Below are 27,258 nucleotides of genomic sequence, written 5' to 3' on the forward strand. Positions count from 1 at the left end.
AACAGTATCTGCCTTCAAGACCAGTTTCCTGACCAGTATAATAAATGTCATATCTCCCTCTGGGGCAAAGGATAGGCAGATTTGCTAGCAGTCTTCTTTAAAAGACTGAGATTTCCTAAGCTCAGGGTTTCTCAGCTGTGATGCAAACCCACTGTGAAATCTGCATCACCTGTGGGATATCAGAAGCAAGGAAAATCAATTTAAGCAGAAGTTCATGCTAACTACTATGCTATGAGTAATAACATTCTTTTTAAAAAAGCATTCACAGGCAAAAATTGTAGTGCACTACAGCCTGTAACTCCTAGGCTCGAGAAATCCTCCCACCTCACCCTCCCAAGTAGCTGGGACTACAGGGTTGTGCCACCATGCCAGCTAACGTTCTTTTTTCTCGAATCAGGAGTCTAGTGTCTTCTGCTGGCATCTATGAACTTGTTAGCCTACAAGTAGGGTAAACATCTCAGACTCTTTCCAGTTTTTGACACTAAGAAGCAGACTCCAAGAAGGAGATTTGCATGTCCCAAATCAATGGGAAATGCTCTCGGATCAACACCATTGTGGCAATGAGTAAAAGAGAGTTGCTGCAGGACAAGAAGCTATTGGACTTCAGTACAGTCAAACAAAAGCCTAACTCAGTTCCATGGGGAGCTCTGAATCCAGGATGGCCTTTCAGAGCTGCCCCTAGTGGAATTGAGGGGCTTGGGCCTCTATACTGTTTGCATGGACAAATCTTTGAATACCAGCTTCTTCCAGGGACCTTGGGTGAGTTAGCCCCTTTTAGCTGAGGGCAAGCAAAGGAGATGAGACTCTACTGAGAGCTGTCATTTGCCATCACTCCTAGGAGCTCATCATTCCTATGAGTGCAAATAAGACAGCCTCTAGTTTCCTTTGATTCAGCTCTTTAATTCTTACTAAGAAAGTTACCAGAAATCATATTGTCTCTTTTTGCTAAGGAAAATCTCTTGCGGCTGTCTTTTACATTCCCCTTCCCCATCTCCTCCCTAGCACAGACTCCTAAATGGCACATTGTCTTCCCCTCTGAGCCACCGGAGGAGGCTAGAGTCCTCTTCAGAGTCTGTTTCTCTGACCGTGCCTGGGGCAGCTTCCTCCTTGTCCATTTGAGCAGAAAGATTCTTCCAGAACTTCAGTTTCACTGAACTAGTTTTTCTCATTTTCAGCCTTCCATCTGGACTCCTAAAGTTTCCCTTTTGCTTGCTAAGATCCTGAAGCCATTCTGGCTTTAAGCAGATATTTGCCAAATACCATCTATGGTCTAGGGATTGTGTGAGACACTTAGGATATAACTGACAGAGATGCCCTTCTTTTAACTCAGTAACAACTAATTCAACTCAGAGCTCAATTAAATCCACAGACATTTACAGAGTTATTACTTGGTGGTGGGGGGCAGGGGTGTGGTTCTCTCTGAGACTTTGAAATAGTGTAAGTCAGAATGTTTTCAGCTGCAAGAAAGAGATACTTGACTGTAAGTGGCTTTAAAAAAATAAGATGTCTTCTAGGATGACTAACCAGACAAGTTTTCCTGGAACTGTTCCAGCTTTAGCACTAGAAATCGTGAGTCCCAGAAATTCCCCTGACCTAGGCAAACTGGGATGGTTGTTCATCCTAAGCCTACTAGGCATTGCAGTTCCTTCTTAGTGGTAGGAGATGCAAGATGTAATAATTTGTCCTTTACTTTATTTTTTATTTTTAAAATATTTAACATTTATTTCTTAATTGACTAATACAATTATATATATTTATGATATATAATATGATGTTTTGATTATACGTATACATTGTGAAATGGCTAAATCGAGCTAAATTGTCATATGCATTACCTCACAGATTTATCATTTTTTTGTGTTGAGAACACTTAAAATCTACTCTTTTAGCTATTTTCAAGCATACAATACATTGTTGTTAGCTATGGTTACAATATTATATAATAGATTGCCTGGACTTATTCCTCCTGTTTAACTGAAATTTTGAACCCTTTGACTAATATCTCTCCAGCACCCCCACCCCAGCCCCCCGTAATGAAGTTTCTACTCTCTGCCTCTATGAGCTCAACTTTTTTAGATTCCACATATAAGTGAGATCTTGTAGTATTTGTCTTATCCTCCACTTTAAAGATGTTCTCGCATGCCTCAGACCACTGGATCCTTAAAATCCTTCGGGATGAGGTAAGGCCTTGAGTTTCCTCAAGGTTTATCTTCCATCCTCTGGAACGCAGGTACCTTAAGAAGGCTTCCAGTAGACTTGTTGCTTCTTGCTCATTCGATCAAATTGATATATCATTAATATAGTGCACACACATGATGCTCTGGACAATGTATATATGTATATATTGTGGGACTTTGAGCATTCCTACAGCTTTCTCCAAAAATTCTGAAAAAACAAAAACAAAACAAAACAAAACAAAAAAAACCCCAAAAACCAAGCAACAACAAAAACAAGAATAAGCTATCTTTTACAATCTCCAAATCCTGATTTGATATACTTAGTGTAGGAGCACATCTTAGGTGTCCTCGAAGCGGTTTTTAAACTACCCCTTTGAAATATCAGCATGGGCCTAATTTCAAAAAATGGTGTCTATTGTCTTTATGCTGTAGCCAAAGCTGAGACTGCAAGAACCTTATTTTACATTCCATTACACATAAATATCAATTTCCTGCTTAAAAGTGTTCAATTGTTTTTTAAAAAATAAGAGCAAATTTTTATTCTATCAATATCAAAAATAGGATCTCATTATTTGTGTTCAAGTTTAGAAAAATTTAAAAGTAACATTCTGTTCATCTCAGTCCATTGTGTAAATTTTAAACCTGACAAATGGGGCTTTTGTACCTCTCAAAAGAAAGAAAGATGGTGCAGTACACTGTAACCAGGTGGGGGCATTGCTGTGGCTACAACCTTGTGATTTAAATAAAAAGATGGTACCACTAGACATGGTTTATCTGAAGCCAAGCTTAAAGTCTCCTTGCTTTTTTTTTTTTTTTTTAATTTTTTTTGAAATAAAATCCCAACTCTTTACCATGGATTTCAACAGACTGGCCCCTTTCCCAATTACCCAACCTCATTTCATGTCACTCCCTTCATCACTCACTCCATTTTGGCCACCAAGGCATTTCACTTCCCCAAATACACACATTTTCTTTTTACCTTGGGCCTTTGCCTCTCCTGCTTCTATGAGTGGAAGCCTTTTCCTTTCGCTGCCACATGGCTGTCTCATTCTCAGCCTTTAGGTCTCAACTTAACATATCACTTCTTCAGATAATCCTTCTCTACCAACTTCATCTAACGTAAGCCAACTACTACCTGTCTTGGCATTCTGTTACAGCACCTTGTATTAAATGTTCCCGTGGCTTAGCATAATTTGTAATTTTTTCTTATCTGACCCTTGCTAAACTGTAAATTCCATGGGGGTGGCCTGTTTCCGTGTTTTGCCCTATGCCGTACCTAGAATCTTGCATATTATCCTTTATATTGGTTTGCTAGGGCTACCTTAACAAAGCATCACAGACTGGGTGGCTTAAACAACAGAAATTTCTTTCCTCACAGTTCTAGAGACCAGAAGTCTGAGATCAGGATGTCAGCAGGGTTGTTTTTTTCTGAGGCCTCTCTCCTTGGCTGTCTTCTCCCTATGTCTTCACGTGGCCTTCCTTTGTGTAATCTTCTCTTCTTATAAGGACACAAGTTACATTATATTAGTTCCACCCTAGTGACCACATTTTATTTTATTTTTTATTTTACTTTAAGTTCTGGGATACATGTGCAGAACTTGCAGGTTTGTTACATAGGTATACATGTGGCATGGTGGTTTGCTGCACCTATCAACTCGTCAGGTTTTAAGCCCCACATGCATTAGGTATTTCTCCTAATGCTCTCCCTCCCCCAGCCCCCCACCCTCTGATAGGCCCCAGTGTGTGATGTTCTCCTCCCTGTGTCCTTGTGTTCTCATTGTTCAACTCCCACTTATGAGTGAGAACATGTGGTGTTTGGTTTTCTGTTCCTGTGTTAGTTTGCTAAGAATGATGGCTTCCAGCTTCATCTATGTCCCTGCAAAGGACATGAACTCATTCTTTTTTATGGCTGCATAGTATTCCATGGTGTATATGTGCCACATTTTCTTTATCCAGTCTACCATTGATGGGCATTTGGGTTGGTTCCAAGTCTTTGCTATTGTAAATAGTCCTGCAATAAACATATGTGTGCATGTGTCTTTATAGTAGAATGATTTAGTGACCACGTTTTAACTTAATTAATTTTTAAATATTATCTCCAAATACAATACAGTCACATTCTGAGGCACTGGGGTCAGGACTTCAATGTATGAATTAGGGGTGAGGGCTCAATTCACCTCATAAAACCCTGGCACATAATAGGCACTGCATACACATCCACTGAATGGATAAATGCTTTCAAAATTATCATTGAGTTCAAAGATAGTAAAACAGAAAAGGAAAGGAAGCTTGAAGCTTGTCCAAGGTGCCCACTCTAGAGATGTGTACTGTAAGTTGTTTGGATTGAGCAGTGGTGTCTGTGATTTTTATAACTTTTACAGGTGATTCAAATGTGTAGTCAGCCTTAAGCATCACTAATCCATTTCAGTCACCCTAATTTTGAAGAAAGAAAGGCCAAGGAATTTTAGAGATGTGACCAAGATAATACAATTAAAGAGTTAAGATAATACAATTAAAGAGTTACAGATTTAGTATGTCAACTTAAAAACCTGGCCTCCTGTGCTATTTTCAATGCATTATATTTAAAGGTAGCCACATTTTCATAACGAATGCTAAAATTATCCACAATGTAGACTTTAAGTTGTGAAGGAAAATGAAGTCAGCACTCCAGGAGCGTGCCACTGTTCTTTCATTTGCCTAGGTCAGTGTTTTGCAAAGCAGGTACACTTGTTCAGCAAAGCAGCAAGTGTTAGCAAACATCCTCCCATTGTAGTAAATCTTTATTATACATAGAATACAGTTATAGTCTACAGGATAGTGTGTCAATCACTTTCTCCTAGGATAGGCAGAGTGGGGACAAAGCCTAGCCATTGCTTTGGAGTGTGGCAACAGCCTAGAAGCCTTCAAAGGTGGTGCTTACCTGCATACAATCCCAAATGCCTATACTCCTTATTTCTATAAATTTCCATCATTCTATCACTGATAAAAGAAAGGAAAAAGAACATCAGAAGTTGAAGGCATGATGGCAACACCCAGACAGATGCCACCAGGTCTATCTCCTACTTAGAGGAGGACATTTATGCATTTCTGTGAATTGGGGGTCTCCAGAGTCCTATACCTCTTTGTTTAGTCTCCCATTGCGAGGCCCCTGTGATGTCTAATGAAGCGAGCATAGGAATTGCCCTAAGCTAGAATGCTACAGTTAGTCATTTGTTGACTTTGGTACTTGTTCACTGTGTGGGTGGGGCGAGGCCTTCAGTGGAGGTGGGTGAGAGAGCTTCTACATTAGTGTCAGCAGAGGTGAATGAGGACAGACCACTCAATGGCTGCCTTCTATCATGTTAGGGAAAGCCTTCCCCTACCATTTGTTTCTGGTTGGCCATATGTTGATATTAGAGTCAAGATATTACTGAAATCTCATTTCCTCCTCTGAGCAACGTTGCTGTGTTGATTATGTAGGGAGGCTGATGGTAGATATCTCGTCCTATTTTTTGTTTGTGTCTTGTTCTTAACCACACCATGTGGTTGACCGAATGTCTTGATTCCTTCTGATTCTGAGGTACTTGTGCAAGCCCCAATTTAGGAAATCCTAATTGTTTTCTGATACAAATCAGCAGTCAGTATTGGTTGGGATGGAAACTAGGGACTTTGAGACTTTTGCTTTGATCAGATTAGACCACTAGGGTTAATTGTGTCTGCAGAGGGGAGACAGAGAGATAGCCAGGAACTGGGTCTCCTAATCTTTGGTCAGCTACCTTTGTCTATCATGTCAGTTTGAAGGGAATCTGCAAGGTAGAATTCTCTTCATGTAACTGCCCACACTTTAGTAGTAGTGCAAGGAGATTTGTAAAATAGATAACTTGTTCACTCACATTGCTAGGTTTATTTGAGGAAAGGGCTTAATATATCATCATTTTGGTCTATCCAAGTACACTGATGCATAATCAATATCCATAAGTTTTAAGAGAAAAACTATATTGAGTAAATACTTTTAAATTATCTTAATATTTTTGAATATCTTTCTTTCTGATAACATACTTTTGATCTCAAAAATGTTTTCATTTTTTCTGATGAATAATCCATTAGCTGGAAAAACTTGAGTTATAACAGATGGCATGAAATAGAAATGTTACCTCTGCAATTTAAAATCCATTTTCTTTCATTCGAGAAGTTTATTTTTGAGATATCTTCCTTGCAATCTCAGACTATGTAAATGTGTTTGTGACTTGGGAAAGAAATGTGCCACTGACTAGCATAATTGAATTGTAAATTTCTTTCTTCCTTTTTGTCTGTATTAAGGCCTCATCTAGTCTGTGAGCCAGCACCACCCATTCATGTTGCAGAGATCTATCGATGCTAGAGGGGCGTGCAATGGACCCTGGTCAATTAAAAACAGCTTAGGGCCAGATAAACCCTGACCTCCCCAGGAAAGTCTGATCACCTGTTTCCTATTACTCCCTGATTCCCAGGTTCCTAAACTTTGATCTTTAAACTTTTAAATCTTTAAAAAGGTTCTCCAAGTTAGAACCTTTTTAACTGCTTTTCATAGCGTTTGGTAATCTCTCATTCAAATTCCTCAGAATTGATTTTGGCATTGCACTGAAACTCCAGCTCTTACCTTAGAGGCTAAAGGAATCCATTTCTTCCCTGGTATTGTGTATCTTCATGTGCCCCTGGTTTGGGTCTTGCCGTGTTTCATGTCACATTAGTCACTACCCTATTTTTTTAATGAAAATTTTATTTTTTTATTTGTGCAAATTTATGAGGCACATGAGAAATTTTTTACATACATGTATATGATGTGCAGTGATCAAGTCAGGGTATCTAGAGTGTTTGCCACCTGAGTACAACACATTTTTTTAAAGTATAGTCATCCTATCTGCTATGAAACATCGAACTTATCCCTTCTTTTTTTTTTTCAATTTCAACTTTTAGTTTAGATTCGGGAGCACATGTACAGGTTTGTTACATGGGTATATTGCATGACGCTGAGGTTTGGGGTATGATTGAATCTGTCAGCCAGGCAGTGAGCATAGTGCCCAATAGGTAGGATTTCAACAATTGGCTCCCTTCCTCATCTTCCCTCTGTAGTCCCCAGTGTCTCTTATTCTCAGCTTTATGTCCATGTGTGCCCATTGTTTAGCTCCCACCTATAAGTGAGTATATGTAGTGTTTGGTTTTCTGTGTTAAGTCACTTAGGATAAAGGCCTCCAGCTGCATCCATATTTCTGCAAAAGACATGATTTTATTCTTTTTATGGGTGCATAGTATTCCATGTATCACATGTTCTTTATCCAATCCACCATTCATGCACACCTAGGTTGATTCCATTTCTTGGCCACTGTTAATAGTGCTGTGATGAACATATGAGTGCATGTGTCTTTTTGGTAGAATGATCTATTTTTCTTTGGGTATATACGCAGTAATGGGATTGCTGGGATGATTGGTAATTCTATCTCCAAACTGCTTTCCATAGTGACTGAACTTATTTACATTCCCACCAACCATGTATAAGCATCCACTTTCCTCTGCAGCCTCACCAACATCTGTTATTTTTTAATTTTTTAGTGATAGCCGTTCTGATTGGTGTGAGATGGTATCTCATTGTTGTTTTGATTTACATTTCTCTGATGATTAGTGATGTTGAACATTTTTTGATATATTTGTTGGCCACTTGTATGTCTTCTTTTGAGAAGTGTCTATTCATGTCCTTTGCCCACTTTTCAATGGTGTTATTTGTTTTTTGCTTGTTGATTTTTTTAAGATCATTAGAGATTCTGGATATATGCAAATGTACCATCGTGAGGTCTGTAAAGTATTCTAGATTCTTTGGGTCTAACTAAAGCGTCTTTGGGTCTAACATTGAGGTTTTGCAGCCATAAAAAAGAACAGAATCATGTCCTTTGCAGCAACATGGAAGCAGCTGGAAGCCGTTACCCTAAGCAAACCAATGCAGGAACAGAAAACTAAATACTGCATGTTGTCATAAGTGAGAGATAAACATTGGGTACTCATGGACATAAAGATGGCAACAATAGACACTGGAGACTGCTAGAGTGGGGAGGTAGGAAGGAGGCCAAGAGTTGAAAAACTACCTGTTGGGTACTATGCTTACTATCTGGGTGATGGGTTTAATCATATCCCAAACCTCCGCATCATATAATATACCCATGTAACAAATGTGTACATGTACCTCCTGAATCTAAAATAGAAGTTGAAATTATAGAAAAAAACCATTGAGTTTTGAGTCACGAAATGTACTTTACCCCTGCCATGTGAAAGCGGTGGAAAGGCTCTGAAGTGAAGAAGGTGGGGAAAGAGAGAACTTCTTGCTGAAAAGATCAGACATGTCACCAAGGAGGCCGTGGATTTTGATCTGTGAATGACAGCCAGTCTAGTTGACTGGAAATTAAGGTGAATTGTGGGAGATGAAGCCAGCAAGGTAGGTGGGAACCAGATCATGGAGAATTTTTGTTCCACAGTAAAATATCTCAATTTTAGTGAAGGGAATGGGAAATCATTGTAGGTTTTTAAGTGAGGGAGGACATCATTAGAATTGTTCATTACTTCGGCAGCATTATACAGACAGATTGGAGAGAAGACAGACTGGAGGCACTAGGACCAATTAGATGGCTCTGGCAGTACTCTAGCCCAGAGCGATATCAGTGAGAATGTCAGAGTAAGGACTTTCAAAAATCCTCTTCTTTATAAAAACAATTAGAACACTGGCATACTTGCAGATCAACTTCCCCAGAACTTTGTAAATTAACTAAAAGTTTGCAGCAATCCAGAGAGTGGTTTTTACAAGAAAACTGGATAAATATTTATAAAATCATGGACTTTGTGTCATTTTAATTTGCCCTATTCCAATCCTGTTCTCTCTAGCTCTGTGGTAGTATTGAAAAACAACAGCTCATGATGCCAGTGAAAACCAGCAGCTGGACAGTCTCTGGAGGGAGCAAAGTGGGTTTGGAGCTCCTTTCAAAGCTCCATTTACAAAGAATTGTCATTATTTGGCCTGTCTGGTAGTTTCATGGAAGGCCCCACTCACAATGTTTGTTTTTATTTAACCTGAGTCAGAGCTTGCCTGCTTTCTCTGGGAGGATTTGTTGAAGCCAATCAATGGCAATTGTTTAATATCCTAGCAGCCTGAGATGATAGATAACAGTTTGACCAAACAATAGCCCAATCAAAAAGCTTAAAAGGAAAATCTGGGAAATGAAATGACCAAAAGCCATTTTAAAAAGGTCCTGCATATTCCTAGGAATCTAGAAGGCCATGCTCATGTGTAAGGCTGTGCACATGCCCAGCAGAGACTTGAGAAGGACTTGTGCTCTCACCTCTAACTGACCTTAAGGCTGTGCACAGGCAAGAGGTAAGTGCTAAAGCAGAGTTGTAAAGTGACTGACGGAGTGTTGAAGGCCTCTCTCAAGATGCATACAGAGTTTCTTGGCAAAGACTTATTGATTCCATACATTAAAGAAAATATCTGTCTACTTAGTTGCGGATCACCATACTTACCAAGCAGATACTTCAGCAGCCACACATGACAATGAATGCAGTATTTATAGAATTACTTCAGAAAAGTCACTGAATAAACAAACAGCAGCAACAACAACAAATCCTGGAGAGAGAAAAATATCTGATTTCCAGAGTTCCCATGCTATGTTATTTAAAATGTCCAATTTCCAACAAAAAAATTATGTATCATTGAAATAAATAAGAAAGTATGGCTCACACACAAGAGAAAAAGCAATCAATAGAAATTGTCCCTGAGGAAGCTCAGACATTAGACTTACTATGCAAAGACTTTACATCAGCTATTTTAAATATGTTCAAATAACTGAAGGAAGTTATGTCTAAAGAATCAAAGAAAAATATGAGAATGATCTCTCACCAAATAGAGAGTATCAGTAAAGTGACATAAAGTAGTTTAATTAAAAACCAAATAGAAATTTTAGGGAGGAAGCATGATGGTGGGGAATTGCCTCAGTGCCCAAAATAATTCAGAGATTAGAGTCAGGATGATGGATAACCTAGTAGATTTTGTAACAGATGGGAAAAGTGATGAAGGGCATGATGGGCTCAGACTTCATGGTTTCCAAGCAATTCATGGGCCTGGGCTGTGTTTTTGGAGGTGTGGGCCTCATGCTACATGCATGCAGCATTCTGTTGCCTCCTTATCACTCCTGTCAAGGGTGATGTGAGAGTAGAGAAGGTGGCCTTTTCTGGATTGTTTGAGCTTGGGGGCTCTGTCTTAACTCCCGGAGCATGTGGATTAATGTTGCATTAAAAAATATCTGGAGAATGCTTCAGAATTGAAATTTTCCACAAAAACATTAGTTTTTATTGTAGTATCTTTAGGGTTTCTATTTGAACCTATCTTATAAAGATAGAAATGTTATTTATATATTAAATACATTTGCACTATATACACACATACAAAATGCACATACATAATTTATGTATGCATATATTATCTAAACTGTCAGTAATTGGATAGTTCTTAACCACTTGCTTTTGAACAGTAATCTGGGTCTTCTTACTTAATAAGGTGGTAGGCACTCACACCAACACATAGGAAATCTTATGTCCCTGTGTGCAAGAAATTCAGGCTACTGTGCCTTCACAGAAGGTGCTGTATGGGGCTAAGAAATGAGTGGGCAAGCAATTTCTCCATCTATAGAATAAGGAGTCTGGATTAGCTGTCATCCCTTTCAGCTCTAGGTTTCTGTGCTTCTACCCAGGTAAAAAGGAGCCTTTGGATTTGGCCATTTGTTGTAGTTACTGTTTTCCTTTTGTTCTTATCCTTTGGGGTTGAAATGCTTTTCCCAGAGCTCAAATGGTCTATTTTGCCTCTGATAATTTCCAAACTGTGAAATCTGTTTTCACTGTAGCTTGCCATAGCCATGGAAGATCCGTGGTTTTTAATGCAGACTTTTGTGTCTTCCTTTCCCTTTGGATCTCTAACATTATGAAACTGGCTCATAATTTGCTGGGCATTTGTTTTGGGATTTGCATAAAGTTGGTCAACTAAAATAGGGCCAACAAAATGATTACAAAGTTAACATGATGAAATGAGGTATTTATATAGGATGTGTGTTGTTGTATCGGGAAGCAAGTCTATTCAGTAAGATGTGAAGAAAGCTGGGAAGGGGAACTGGTAAGCAGGATGATCTAAAAGGCTAATGTTGACTGTGCATTGGGTGCCAGGCACTGGGCTAAGTATGTTTTATATGTTAGAGCTAATCTCCATAAAATCCTGTGAGATGGATTCTTATTTTTATTTTTCAGTTAAGAAATTTGAACTCAATAAACTTATATAGTTTTGAACAACTTAGTAGTTGTTCAGAAGTGAACAGCTATTAAGGAAGAGAACTAGGATTTAAATACTTGTCTCTCTTATTCCAGGGTCTATCATTGTTCCACTATTCCCAAATGATGCTAAAGAATAACAGCATAGAATGTCAGGGCTTGAAGTGCCCTTAGAGATTATTCAACCCTTCATTTTGTACACATGCAGAACTGAAATCCATCTGGATGACCTGATTTGTCCAAGATTATGAAAGGTGATAGGACACTTCAGTGTTGTGTGTAGGAGTCAGAAGTACTACAAAAAGCTGTTTTTTTTTTTTTTAAAAGAAAGTTATATCATTTTCTGTTGAACCTATGGTTTATTCTTCACAGGTTTTTGTCTTTGCTAATGACAGTGTTTTCACACCAAATTCTCAAAACAAGTGTGACCTACACTTTCTCCCAGCCATCCCGAACTTTTCTTTCATTCCACCGCAGAACTCTCAGCATCCTGCATATATATTTTTTTAAATTATTATACTTTAGGTTTTAGGGTACATGTGCACAATGTGCAGGTTTGTTACATATGTATCCATGTGCCGTGTTGGTTTGCTGCACCCATTAACTCGTCATTTAGCATTAGGTATATCTCCTAATGCTCTCCCTCCCCCCTCCCCCCACCCCACAACAGTCCCCGGAGTGTGATGTTCCCCTTCCTGTGTCCATGAGTTCTCATTGTTCAGTTCCCACCTATGAGTGAGAACATGCGGTGTTTGGTGTTTTGTCCTTGCGATAAATTACTGAGAATGATGTTTTCCAGTTTCATCCATGTCCCAACAAAGGACATGAACTCATCATTTTTTATGGCTGCATAGTATTCCATGGTGTATATGTGCCACATTTTCTTAATCCAGTCTGTCGTTGTTGGACATTTGGGTTGGTTCCAAGTCTTTGCTAGTATGAATAGTGTCGCAACAAACATACATGTGCATGTGTCTTTATAGCAGCATGATTTATAATCCTTTGGGTATATACCCAGTAATGGGATGTCTGGGTCAAATGGTATTTCTAGTTCTAGATCCCTGAGGAATTGCCACATTGACTTCTACAATGGTTGAACTAGTTTACAGTCCCACCAACAGTGTAAAAGTGTTCCTATTTGTCCACATCCTCTCCAGCACCTGTTGTTTCCTGACTTTTTAATGATGGCCATTCTAACTGGTGTGAGATGGTATCTCATTGTGGTTTTGATTTGCATTTCTCTGATGGCCAGTAATGATGTGCATTTTTGCATGTGTTTTTTGGCTGCATAAATGTCTTCTTTTGAGAAGTGTCTGTTCATGTGCTTCACCCACTTTTTGATAGGGTTGTTTGTTTTTTTCTTGTAAATTTGTTTGAGTTCATTGTAGATTCTGGATATTAGCCCTTTGTCAGATGAGTAGGTTGCAAAAATTTTCTCCCATTCTGTAGGTTGCCTGTTCACTCTGATGGTAGTTTCTTTTGTTGTGCAGAAGCTCTTTAGTTTAATGAGATCCCATTTGTCAATTTTGGCTTTTGATGCCATTGCTTTTGGTGTTTTAGACATGAAGCCCTTGCCCATGCCTATGTCCTGAATGGTATTGCCTAGGCCTTCTTCTAGGGTTTTTATGGTTTTAGGTCTAACATGTAAGTCTTTAATCCATCTTGAATTAATTTTTATATAAGGTGTAAGGAAGGGATCCAGTTTCAGCTTTCTACATATGGCTAGCCAGTTTTCCCAGCACCATTTATTAAATAGGGAATCCTTTCCCCATTGCTTGTTTTTGTCAGGTTTGTCAAAGATCAGATAGTTGTAGATATGCGGCATTATTTCTGAGGGCTCTGTTCTGTTCCATTGATCAATGTCTCTGTTGTGGTACCAGTACCATGCTGTTTTGGTTACTGTAGCCTTGTAGTATAGTTTGAAGTCAGGTAGTGTGATGCCTCCAGATTTGTTCTTTTGGCTTAGGATTGACTTGGCAATGCGGGCTCTTTTTCGGTTCCATATGAACTTTAAAGTAGTTTTTTCCAATTCTGTGAAGAAAGTCATTGGTAGCTTGATGGGGATGGCATTGAATCTATCAATCACCTTGGGCAATATGGCCATTTTCATGATATTGATTCTTCCAACCCATGAGCATGGAATGTTCTTCCAATTGTTTGTATCCTCTTTGATTTCATTGAGCAGTGGTTTGTAGTTCTCCTTGAAGAGGTCCTTCACATCCCTTGTAAGTTGGATTCCTAGGTATTTTATTCTCTTTGAAGCAATTGTGAATGGGAGTTCACTCATGATTTGGCTCTCTGTTTGTCTGTGATTGGTGTACAAGAATGCTTGTGATTTTTGTACATTGATTTTGTATCCTGAGACTTTGTTGAAGTTGCTAATCAGCTTAAGAGATTTCGGGCTGAGACAATGAGGTTTTCTAGATATACAATCATGTCATCTGCAAACAGGGACAATTTGACTTCCTCTTTTCCTAATTGAATACCCTTTATTTCCTTCTCCTGCCTGATTCCCTGGCCAGAACTTCCAGCACTATGTTGAATAGGAGTGGTGAGAGAGGGCATCCCTGTCTTGTGCCAGTTTTCAAAGGGAATGCTTCCAGTTTTTGCCCATTCAGTATGATATTGGCTGTGGGTTTGTCATAGATAGCTCTTATTATTTCGAGATACGTCCCATCAATACCTAATTTATTGAGAGTTTTTAGCATGAAGGGTTGTTGAATTTTGTCAAAGGCCTTTTCTGCATCAATTGAGATAATCATGTGGTTTTTGTCTTTGGTTCTGTTTATATGCTGGATTACATTTATTGATTTGCATATGTTGAACCAGCCTTGCATCCCAGGGATGAAGCCCACTTGATCATAGTGTATAAGCTTTTTGATGTGCTGCTGGATTCGGTTTGCCAGTATTTTATTAAGGATTTTTGCACCAATGTTCATCAAGGATATTGGTCTGAAATTCTCTTTTTTGGTTATGTCTCTGCCAGGCTTTGGTATCAGCACGATGCTGGCCTCATAAAATGTGTTAGAGAGGATTCCCTCTTTTTCTATCGATTGGAATAGTTTCAGAAGGAATGGTACCAGTTCCTCCTTGTACCTGTGGTAGAATTTGGCTGTGAATCCATCAGGTCCTGGACTCTTTTTAGTTGGTAAGCTATTGATTATTGCAACAATTTCAGAGCCTGTTATTGGTCTATTCAGAGATTCAACTTCTTCCTGATTTAGTCTTGGGAGGGTGTATTTGTCAAAGAATTTATCCATTTCTTCTAGATTTTCTAGTTTATTTGCATAGAGGTGTTTGTAGTATTCTCTGATGGTAGATTGTATTTCTGTGGGATCGGTGGTGATAACCCCTTTTTCGTTTTTTATTGCATCTATTTGATTCTTCTCTCTTTTCTTCTTTATTAGTCTTGCTAGTGGTCTATCAATTTTGTTGATCTTTTCAAAAAACCAGCTCCTGGATTCATTAATTTTTTAAGGGTTTTTTGTGTCTCTATTTCTTTCAGTTCCGCTCTGATCTTAGTTATTTCTAGCCTTCTGCTAGCTTTTGAATGTGTTTGCTCTTGCTTTTCTAGTTCTTTTCATTGTGATGTTAGGGTGTCAATTTTGGATCTTTCCTGCTTTCTCTTGTGGGCATTTAGTGCTATAAATTTCCCTCTACACACTGCTTTGAACGTGTCCCAGAGATTCTGGTATGTTGTGTCTTTGTTCTCGTTGGTTTCAAAGAACATCTTTATTTCTGCCTTCATTTCATTATGTACCCAGTAGTCATTCAGGAGCAGGTTGTTCAGTTTCCATGTAGTTGAGCGGTTTTGAGTGAGTTTCTTAATCCTGAGTTCTAGTTTGATTGCACTGTGGTCTGAGAGACAGTTTGTTATAATTTCTGTTCTTTTACATTTGCTGAGGAGTGCTTTACTTCCAACTATGTGGTCAATTTTGGAATAGGTGTGGTGTGGTCCTGAAAAAATGTATATTCTGTTGATTTGGGGTGGAGAGTTCTGTAGATGTCTATTAGGTCCACTTTGTGCAGAGCTGAGTTCAATTCCTGGATATCCTTGTTAACTTTCTGTCTCGTTGATCTGTCTAATGTTGACAGTGGGGTGTTAAAATCTCCCATTATTATTGTGTGGGAGTTTAAGTCCCTTTGTAGGTCACTCAGGACTTGCTTTATGAATCTGGGTGCTCCTGTATTGGGTGCATATATATTTAGGATAGTTAGCTCTTCTTGTTGAATTGATCCCTTTACCATTATGTAATGGCCTTCTTTGTCTCTTTTGGTCTTTGTTGGTTTAAAGTCTATTTTATCAGAGACTAGGATTGCAACCCCTGCCTTTTTTTGTTTTCCATTTGCTTGATAGATCATCCTCCATCCCTTTATTTTGAGTCTATGTGTGTCTCTGCATGTGAGATGGGTTTCTTGAATACAGCACACTGATGGGTCTTGACTCCTTATCCAGTTTGCCAGTCTGTGTCTTTGAATTGGAGCATTTAGCCCATTTACATTTAAAGTTAATATTGTTATGTGTGAATCTGATCCTGTCATTATGATGTTAGTTGGTTATTTTGCTCGTTAGTTGATGCAGTTTCTTCCTAGCCTCGATGGTCTTTACAATTTGGCATGTTTTTGCAGTGGCTGGTGTCGGTTGTTCCTTTCCATGTTTAGTGCTTCCTTCAGGAGCTCTTTTAGGGCAGGCCTGGTGGTGACAAAATCACTCAGCATTTGCTTGTCTGTAAAGTATTTTATTTCTCCTTCACTTATGAAGCTTAGTTTGGCTGGATATGAAATTCTGGGTTGAAAATTCTTTTCTTTAAGAATTTTGAATATCGGCCCCCACTCTCTTCTGGCTTGTAGAGTTTCTGCCAAGAGATCAGCTGTTAGTCTGATGGGCTTCCCTTTGTGATGACCTGACCTTTCTCTCTGGCCGCGCTTAACATTTTTTCCTTCATTTCAACTTTGGTGAATCTAACAATTATGTGTCTTGGAGTTGCTCTTCTTGAGGAGTATCTTTGTGGTGTTCTCTGTATTTCCTGAATCTGAATGTTGGCCTGCCTTGCTAGATTGGGGAAGTTCTCCTGGATAATATCTTGCCGAGTGTTTTCCAACTTGGTTCCATTCTCCCCGTCATTTTCAGGTACACCAATCAGACGTAGATTTGGTCTTTTCACATAGTCCCGATTTTCTTGGAGGCTTTGTTCATTTCTTTTTATTCTTTTTTCTCTAAACTTCCCTCTCACTTCATTTCATTCATTTCATCTTCCATCACTGATACCCTTTCTTCCAGTTGATCGCATCGGCTCCCGAGGCTTCTGCAATCTTCGCGTAGTTCTCAAAACTTGGCTTTCAGCTCCATCAGCTCCTTTAAGCCCTTCTCTCCATTGGTTATTCTAGTTATCCATTTGTCTAATTTTTTTTCAAAGTTTTTAACTTCTTTGCTATTGTTTTGAATTTCCTCCCGTAGCTCGGAGTAGTTTGATCGTTTGAAGCCTTCTTCTCTCAACTTGTCAAAGTCATTCTCCATCCAGCTTTGTTCCATTGCTGGTGAGGAACTGCGTTCCTTTGGCGGAGGAGAGGTGCTCTGCTTTTTAGAGTTTCCAGTTTTTCTGCTCTGTTTTTTCCCCATCTTTGTGGTTTTATCTACTTTTGGTCTTTGATGATGGTGATGTACAGATGGGTTTTTGGTGTGGATGTCCTTTCTGTTTGTTAGTTTTCCTTCTACCAGACAGGACCCTCAGCTGCAGGTCTGTTGGAGTTTTCTAGAGGTCCACTCCAGACCCTGTTTGGCTGAGTGTCAGCAGCAGTGGCTGCAGAACAGTGGATTTTCATGAGACCACAAATTCAGCTGTCTGATAGTTCCTCTGGAAGTTTTGTCTCAGAGGAGTACCTGGCCGAGTGAGGTGTCAGTCTTTCCCTACTAGGGGGTGCCTCCCAGTTAGGCTGCTTGGGGGTCAGGGACCCACTTTAGGAGGCAGTCTGTCCGTTCTCAGATATCCAGCTGCGTGCTGAGAGAACCACTACTCTCTTCAAAGCTGTCAGTCAGACAGGGACATTTAAGTCTGCAAAGGTTCCTGCTGAGTTTTTGTTTGTCTGTGCCCTGCCCCCAGAGGTGGAGCCTACAGAGGCAGGCAGGCCTCCTTGAGCTGTGGTGGGCTCCACCCAGTTCGAGCTTCCTGGCTGCTTTGTTTACCTAAGCAAGCCTGGGCAATGGCGGGTGCCCCTCCCCCAGCCTCACTGCCACCTTGCAGTTTGATCTCAGGCTGCTGTGCTAGCAATCAGCGAGATTCCGTGGGCATAGGACCCTCCAAGCCAGGTGTGGGACACAGTCTCCTGGTGTGCGACACAATCTCCTGGTGTGCCATTTTCCAAGTGCGTTGGAAAAGCGCAGTATTAGTGTGGGACTGACCCGACTTTCCAGGTGCCTTCTGTCACCCCTTTCTTTGACTAGGAAAGGGAATTCCCTGACCCCTTGTGCTTCCTGAGTGAGGCTATGCCTTGCCCTGCTTTGGCTCATGCACAGTGCGCTGCACCAACTGTCCTGCACCCACTGTTTGGCACTCCTTAGTGAGATGAACCCGGTACCTCAAATGGAAATGCAGAAATCACCCATCTTCTGTGCCGCTCACGCTGGGAGCTGTAGACCAGAGCTGTTCCTATTCGGCCATCTTGGCTCCACCAGCACCCTGCATATTAACCTGAAGCCTAACTGTATTAAATCTGTTTAGAATTTCAGCCTGCACATTCTTGTTAAAATATTCCGTGTGTTTGAGAACCACCAACGATGAAGATGATGAGACCCTTGTTATCACAGCTCAGATTATGGTAAATGAGCTCATGTCAACCTTCTCCATTTACTTCAGGGTGTTACAAATTTTGACACAGCATTTCTTTTAGACTTCAACTTTGTAAATTGTTGACTCATATTCTTTTCTTGTGTGGAAGTTTCTACATTTCCTCATAACCCAAATTATTGACAATTACATATTATTCTCATGGCAGAATTATCAACTTTATCTTCAGAATTCTGTTTTGAGATTTAAAATTTTGTTTACAACTCAGTTTTCTACTTGTATTACTCTTTTATTCAAAGAAAAAAATAAAAGTTATGAATTAACAGTGTTGTGAAAGGTGTACTCATGGCATAAAATCTTCTGGGGGGCAGTTATAGAGTTTTACATAAGCACACGTGTATTTAAAGCTTGAATTACACATTATAGTTCAAGACCAAATATGTGATCTTCACATCTCAGTAATGGATGTCTGGTACTTTTGGTATAGTTTGGTGGTTTTTAGGTTAGGGAGAGGTGAACTTTTTTTTCCTGATTCAGGTTATTAAAGTCCTGCCTATAAAAATATCATTTATTTTGGCTAGGGTATTTTGTTTGCTGACAACAGGTCTTTGGAAGGCAAAAGAACCAGCTCACTGACTGGGAGCTCTTAAGATATTTCTGATCTGGATTACTTGGAATCAGGGGTCTCAGAAGCCACAGTCCTCAAGAAAACAAAACAAAACAAAACCCAGAGAGAGAGAGAGAGACAGAGAGAGAGAGAGAGAGAGAGAGGCTGTTGGTGGACAGTGAAATAGCCCAGCAACTCTGAGTGTCTTGTGACTTCTCACCCTCTTCGTGAAAATTGATCAGAGCTGTGAGGACGGGCTGCCCCTGTCCAGAGTGTCAAGAACAAAGTTATCTGTCCATGTGAGGAGTAAATGTAAAATGGATCCCTGAATCCCAACAAATGATTCATCCGTCTGCACAATTCAATGAGCTTGCCTTCATGTCTTCCCCCCAAGCTTACACCATAACTTCTGGGACTGGATCCTAGGGAAAACATGGTTCCCATCTGTCATCCTAACTCTAGGTAAACATAGACATAGGCAGCACTAATGTCTACAGTGCAAAAACTGATTTTAGTAAATCCTCACTTAAAGTGCTATTTGTAGTCTTGCTTTGATTAATAACTGCTACCTAAGGACAGTCTATCTTAGGGAGAATTAACACTCTGTCAAATTCTTCAGTTGGCTAGATACTGACAGTAAGTAGAGAGAAAACAGAGTCCCTTCTGACAAATGAAATTCATGTCCTGTTTCTTACTGGAAAGGAAGAATGATTGGAGATAATCCAACACTTCAAATGATTATCATTGATAACTGGAGGTAAAAATGACCGTGCTTCAAAATGTGTTCCCAGAGTTCTACTTTCAGCTTCAGTTTAGATTTTAGTCCTGCCATATTATATTATGATCATGAAGTAATGAGTTATTTTATTTTAAAGAACTCTTGAATGTTCCAAGATTCTCTAGTGATGTTGAGTTTTGTTAATCCAGGATTTGTCCATGAAGCAAGGCAAAGTTACCTCTATTTTTTTCATTTTCTTCCATCCAGGAACTACTGCTAGTGATCATATGAGAACAAAGACCCTTGATATGTAATAACCGTCAAATGCCAAGATTCTGGCTGCCATTGCCAGTGCCTTGCTGGAGTTTTTGAACTTAGCTTCTGGGTCAAAGCATCTAGAAAGCAGTTTGATTACTATATGCATTAAAAGATGCATGCCCATGTTGCAAAATAAACTGGAAAAATAAATAGCAGCTTCTTTGGCTGGCTTTGGTGGTGTATTGCTTTGGATAGAATTCCAAATGGAAATTCAGATGGCTCTTAAAACAAGATAGTGAGCATTTAGATCCCTGAGCTGAGGCTGCAGATAAAATTGAGGCAGAGTATAGAAGAGAGGGATAGTGGTCTGCAGTTGAGCTGTCCAGCTCATTTCCAGTCTCCCAGCTGGCAGTGTCAAGTGGTTCTCTAGCTCACTCTATGGAGCTCAGTGTTCTTCACTCATCATCAGGGCCTCCCTGAAAAAATGGGAGTTGCATAACTGTCTGCTCTATTTCTTTTCTTAAAAATGCTTTAGAAACTGTAAAGTTTTCTGCAAATATAAGGCATTGTTCTGCCATCTGCATAGGGTTTAATAGCATCCTCCCAAACTCACATTCACTTGGAACTTCAGAATGTGACCTTATTCAGAAATAGGGTCTCTGTGTATTTAATTAGTTAAGATGAAGTCATACTAGATAGGATGGGTCCTAAGTCCAGTGTCTGATGTTCTCATAAGAGGAGAGGACTCTCATACACAGAGGTGCACAGGAAAGAACGTCGTGTGATGATGAGAGCAGAGATGGAACAGCACAGCTACAAGCTAAAGAACACCAAGGACTGCTGGCAACTACCAGAAGCTAGGAAAGGCATGGAGCAGAGGCATTCCCAGTAGATGACAGTAACGAGCCTCAGTTGTGACAACCAGAAAATGCTTCTCTCAGAGTCTCCAGAGAAAAACAATCCTGCTGACACCTTGATTTCAGATTTCTGGCCCCCAGAACCGTGAGAGAATAAATTCCTGCTCCTCGATTGGTGATAATTTGTTACGGCAGTGCCAGGAAATTTTCTTACCTCTTTTGGATGATAGCTACTTTGTGTCCCACACTATCCTAAAACAGGTATGAAGAATACAAAAGTTGATCAAGATGTATCCAAGGATGGGCAGGAGGTTTTTATGTCTGCTTTTTTTTTTTTTTTTTTTTTTTGCCTAATCATGGACATTTTTGACCAGCTCATCTTATTCGGTTAGAATAGGCAAATAGGTTTCTAGAAGAAAAACTGTGTTGTTATGGATTAAGGTGATGGATGGATTATATATGTCGAGTCTACTTTAGTTGCAAGTAACCCCCCAAAATCAAATTCAAGTGAAATTTAACAGATATCATTAGGTTCGTTTCTCCACATCTCAGCTTTCTTTCTCTTTTTCTGCTGACTTCAACTTCTCTTGTTGCTGATGGCTTCTCCATGGAAGCTTCCTTCCAGGGAGCCACAAGGAGCACAGATGCAGGCAAGTCCAGTTTATTTTGTCCTCACTGGCACATCTTACAGCAGTGGTTCCTAACTAGGGTTAATTTTGCACCCCACCCCCATGGAAATTTGTCAATGTCTAGAAATATTTTTGGTTATCACAACTGGGGCTTGTTACTGGCATCTATTGGAAATGTTACTGAATATCCTAGAATGTACAAGATAGCTCCCATAACAGACAATTATCCAGAACACAATGTCAAGAGGGCCGATATTGAGAAACTCTGTCTTAGAACATCTTTCCTGAAAGTGCTGGTGGAGATGTTTCAAGAGGACTCCAATCTGCCAAGTTTTGGTCATGTGCCCAACCTTTAGCCAATCAAAGTGGCCAGAATAACAACCACTGGCCATATCACTGACCGGGTGTGGGGCCAAACGACTAAGCCCTCAAGACTCCATAGGTGATGGGTGGGCTCCAAAGGGAAGAACACTTGGGAGAAAATGTGTGCTCACTACAAATTGGTTTAAGGACAGATGGAGGAGCTCAGACTCTTTTGACTAAATATTACTTATTACTTAAAGGAAATGAGGCAATCTTGATCATGGCTCACCCCCAAAGCAGCACTCGGAGGGCTTTATTGTGTCTTCAGTAAATGTTTATTGGAGGTCTTGTCTGTGCCAGGTTCTGGGGCCAGGAATGTGAACTTCACTGTCAGAGCTGCTACACTATGGTAACCCTTGCAGGCTACAGAGCAGTGCGGTGGGGGGAGGGGGAGGGGGGATATGGGGATATAAGCAAACACCCACACAAAACTGCTAAGAAAGAGAAGAGCCCATGAGAGAGAGTAATAAGAATGACCTATTTTGGGTAAATGGGAAACATCATAAGGCATAGGTAAGAGCAAAGGTGATAACTGTGGGTTTGTGCAGAAATGTCAGCTAGTAGCTACTGGTTGGGACCAAGGCTGTCTGTCCCTCACCTAGACAGATCCATTTTAAATAGCCATTGGTTTTGAAAAGCAGAGAGTTTGTTTATTTTTGTCTCTCTAATCTGATTCTGAGAAGACCATGAAAGAAAACAGAGAAAGCAAAATACCTAAATTGTTCTAATTTAATAGAGGCTTGAAGGAAGACAGACTATTAAAAGTGCCCTGAGGAAGGCTCACCTAAGAACTGCAGCATGGGTCTGCGATAAGGTTTCAGAGCCCTGTCCCTGCACACACAGCCATCTCTTCATAGGAGCACTAATGGGAGAGAGTGGGTTTAACTGTGTGATGCTGTTGGCCTTGGCCAGAGAGTGCCAATGTTAGTTAGGAACAGGTCAGAGAGGGAACGTGACTTAAAAAAAAAATTGCAAGTTTCCCATTTAAAGTACACAATTCAGTGGTTTTTAGTATATTCACAGATATGTGCAACAATCATCACAATCAATTTTTAGATAATTTTTAACACCCGCTATTGGCAGTCACTCTTGTTTTCCCCCAACTCCCCAGCATTAGGCGACACCAATCTGCTTTCTGTCTCTAGGATTTGCCTGATCTGGACATATCATACAGATGGAGTCACATAATATGTTGCCTTTTGTGTCACATATTATGTGTCTTACCAGTCACATAGTATCTGACTTCTTTCACTTAGCTTGCATTTTCAAGATCCATCCACACTGTAGTATATATCAGTATGTCATTTGTTTTTATGGCTGAATAATATTCCATTATAGAGATATACCACATTTTACTCATCCATTCATCAGTCAGGGACATTTGGGTTGTTTCCAGCAATGATTTTTATTAGTTTTATGAGCCAGGTGAGCAAGGGAAGCAATAAGGCCAAATCTGTCCCATGGTTGAGCTACCTGTAAGCCACTCTGGCCATATGGTAGGCAGGGGAGAGACGTCTTTCACTTGATGGTGGCTCAGGGCTTGTTTGTAAATTTCAATTGTCAGAAATGCCCCCTGCCCTTCTTCCATGGACATCTGGATTTGGTTATGCTGACTACTCAGCACGTTTTGCAATATCATTAGTTCCTGTGTTGTCCTTTCCTCTGACACTATAGATTTATCATTGTCAGTGGTTTTGGCTCCACCAGCCTCAAACAGTACCTCTTCAAGTGCTAGATAACCTCTGTAGCAGTGTAGAGATTTGCAGCATAATTGTGTATAATAAACTCCTATGTAGTTGCCTTATTTTGCATTGAAAAACCTTTGATATTCAACAATGTCATTCAGTGTTAATGATTCCTATAGGCATCATTCCTTACGATTTGAAAAATCACTTTGACATATTAACCCATTTAATTTTCATTTCTGTGCTGAGAGGTAATAAGTTGAACACTACTGTCCTCACTTGGCAGAAAAGTTGAGACTTAGAAGCCTCGAGGAAGCCATAGCATTGGCTCCATTCCTCTTTCCTGAGGGACCACACTGATTTCCACGGTGCCATGCAAACCACAGCAAAATGTGGCCAAATTGGTCTGCAAAAGAAAACACCTGTGCATGTGTGTCAGGGTCCTGAATCCTTTTGCCATCCCAGCGGAGGGACACTGAAGCCTTGTTCTTATTTGGAGACAGTACTGGCGTGTTTGTTCCTGCCTGCTTTTCCTCTAGTACCACAGATATATTTAAAATGCCACTTAGTCTAAACCAGGTTGTTGAATGGGTTTTCACAATCTCAGTGACTAGCTAATTGTAGCTGCTGGGCAAACGCTCTTATTTCTGTTGATGTACTGTAGGAGTGCCAGGACTGGAAAGTGTTGTCTGTGGGAGAGAGAGACACCAGCAAGAGGGGAGACAAGTGGGCTCAAGGTAGCAGAGGGAGGGTTTTGTTCTTGGTAGTGTTTTCTTTGTTTGACTATTGTAAAGTGGTAAAATTGTTTCTGATTTTCCATTAAACTGCTGTTGGAAAACCAGGAGAGCATGCATAGCATCAATACACATTTCTCTTTAATTCTCATTTTGACCTTTCATTGTAACTCCTTTTTCCTGTAAGCTACCGTTAAATATGCAAACCAATTAACCTATTGTTCATCTCTTTAATTTATCCTCCCAACTTCCAAAATAATACATGGTAGAATTGTACCTATTTTCCCATCCTCCTCACAAAAGACATAAAAATCACAAAAATTATACAATCACCACTCAGCAACTGAAATACCAAGATGTCAGGATGATCCATCCACAGACACAATAATAGCCAGTGTTTGATATAAGTTTGTCCTGCCTAGTAAACTCCATGTCAATAGGATTATGCCCTATTGTTAGTTTCTGCATCCTCAGGCAGGGCCCACCCAGCATGGGGATTTCACAGAGCAGACACTCCATAAATACTTGTGGGATGAGTGAATCAGTGCACATAGTAGGTTCAACAAACATTTGATTGATTCCATCCACTTCTCTCCAGTTTAAAATAGTTTTGTCACCAGGCGCAGTGGTTCAAGCCTGTAATCCCAGCACTTTGGATGGCTGAAGCAGGTGGATTGCATGAGTTCGAGGCCAGCCTGGGTAATGTGGTGAAACCTCATCTCTACAAAAAATAAAAAAATTAGTTTTCCATGGTCTTCACACCCTGGTCAGCCAGTTGCTCCTCATAGTCTTCCCAAAGGAGATCATTATTCCCTACGATGGCCTTCAGCTCCTCATGACTATCCCACTCACTGCTGTAGATGTCCCGCAGGGTTTCTGATACTCTTTTTGAACTTTCATGCATCACTTTAGCGGCACTAAGGAAGTTCTTGAGGTCCTTGTATAGCTTGTGGTCTTCTGCCTGTTGTTGGCAGAAGTTTTTAGCACTTTGTTCAAATTGTTCACCTTTGGTTTACTACTTCGTCCAGTTCAGTAAGATTAAGGAGAGAATTGCCAAGCGGGGTTGAAAACTCGTGGATTATGACAGTGCCCAACATCACCTGGACGTAGTGCAGAATGCCAAGAAGAAAGATGAGGCCAAGACTGCCAAGGCAGAGGAAGAGTTCAACAAAGCCCAGACTGTGTTTGAAGATCTGAACCAAGAACTACTAGACCAGCTGCCTATTCTTTATAATAGTCATGTTGGCTGCTATGTGACCATCTTCCAAAACATTTCCAACTTGAGGGATGTCTTCTACAGGGAAATGAGCAAGCTGAACCACAATCTCTATGAGGTGATGAGCAAACTGGAGAAGCAACATTCCAATAAAGTCTTTGTGGTGAAGGGACTATCAAGCAGCAGCAGGCTCTCTTTAGTCATTTATCCCCCAGTTCAGACATCTATGGCCTCCAGTCCTCTTACCTCACCTACTAGTCCCCCTACACTTTCCTTGAAGAGTGAGAGTGAATCTGTCGCAACAACTGAAGATCTGGCGCCTGATGCAGCCCAGGGGGAAGATAATTCTGAGATCAAGGAACCCTTAGAAGATGAGGAAATAGAGAAGGAAGGATCTGAAGCAAGCTCCTCTGAGGAAGAAGAGCCTCTACCAGCCTGCAATGGCCCTGCCCAGGCCCAGCCCTCTCCTACCATTGGGAGTGGCAAGTCCCAGGAGGAAGTTCTCCCTAGCTCCCCAGCTCCATCACCAGGCAGAACCCTGAGCCCTTCAGGGCGGCCTTCATCATCTGCCACAGAAGTAGTCCTCCGACCCTGCACCGCAAGTGAAGGATCTGAACAACCAAAGAAGAGAGCCTCTATCCAGAGGACCTCAGCACCCCCTAGTAGGCCTCCTCCACCTAGAGCCACTCCAAGCCCCAGGCTCTCCTCAGGGAACATACCCTCCAGCCCTCCAGCCTCTGGAGGGGGTTCACCCACCAGCCCTATGGTCTCCTTGGGGACTGAGACTCCAAGTCCTAGGACCTCCCTAGAGGTCTCTCCTAATCCAGAACTACCAGAGAAGCTAGTAAGAACTCCTGAGGTCAAAAAAATGAAAACATCCACAATCAGAACCCCGAAGAACTTTGCACTTTTCCCACCTTAATGATATCTCAGATTGCTTCAGAGCCTGGAGAGTCAAAGAAGATGGAAGACAAGGAAGAGGATAATAAGCTTGTCTTAGCTCACCCCTCGGAGGGCCAAGACCAGCTTTAAGTCTCCACGGTACCAGACAAGAGCAACCTCACAGCACCTGAACCTCAAGAAGAGGTATCTACAAATGAAAATGCACAACTCTGAAGAGAAACTGCCAAGACTCCTCTCACCCCACACCTCCCCAAAGAAGCTTTTCAACCAGAGGGTATAGGTCAGAGGGATATAAGAGCCAGCAACCATCCCTAGGTTCTCAGTAGGAATGCTGGTGCTCTCTAAAGACCTGACATTAATGGAGGCAGAGTAGAAGCCTTATGGGAGAGATGGAGGGAGGCAGGCTGAAGAGAAGAGAACATTAGACTCAAGGAATATTTAATTCAGGTTTTAGCATTATTAGAATAAGACTTTATACATTAACTAAAGTGGAACTATAATCACTATAAAAAGCAAAAGCATCTATAGATAGACACTTGTCTATACAGAAACATAAGCACACATACTCAGAGATAGTGAACAAATCTGTCTTTGACTTACAACCCATTTTGCAAGACTTAAAGCCAGAAGAACACATTTTCAGATTGCTAAATAAAGTCTGACTCTGACAAAAAAATACAAAAATTCAGTGGGTGTGGTGGCAGGCACCTGTAGTTCCAGCTACTTGGGGACTGAGGCGGGAGGATCACTTGAGCCTGGGATGTCAAGGCTGCAGTGGGGTGGAGCGTTGCGCTCTAGCCTGCACAACAGTGTAAGACCCTGTCTCAAAAAACAAAATAAAATAAAATAGTTTCTTCTCCTTGTTGAAATAGAAAACCCCCCACAACTCTTGACTGTAAAAAATGTCAAAAAATATGCAACTATTGGAGCAAGTATAACTAGTATGTAGGATAGGATCAGACATGACCCCATTCTTGCTCTGACCTCATACCATTTCTCTAAACTTTACTT

At 40.5% G+C, this 27,258-nt stretch overlaps 2 protein-coding genes across 2 annotated transcripts in view; both read left to right on the plus strand.

Annotated features, from left to right (window-relative positions):
- SV2C (synaptic vesicle glycoprotein 2C) overlaps positions 1-27,258 on the plus strand; it is a 565,988-nt gene that overhangs the window by 113,681 nt on the left and 425,049 nt on the right. The window lies entirely within an intron of this gene.
- Positions 561-26,474, plus strand: LOC116462733 (bridging integrator 2-like). The gene is given in 6 exon segments (XM_058434251.1): positions 561-759; positions 2,149-2,180; positions 9,063-9,140; positions 20,859-20,978; positions 25,103-26,207; positions 26,210-26,474. Coding segments are annotated over 6 exon segments (1,785 nt in total). The 3' UTR covers positions 26,461-26,474.

Source organism: Hylobates moloch, unplaced genomic scaffold (assembly GCF_009828535.3).
Source record: "Hylobates moloch isolate HMO894 unplaced genomic scaffold, HMol_V3 SCAFFOLD_23, whole genome shotgun sequence".
Classification (NCBI taxonomy): domain Eukaryota; kingdom Metazoa; phylum Chordata; class Mammalia; order Primates; family Hylobatidae; genus Hylobates; species Hylobates moloch.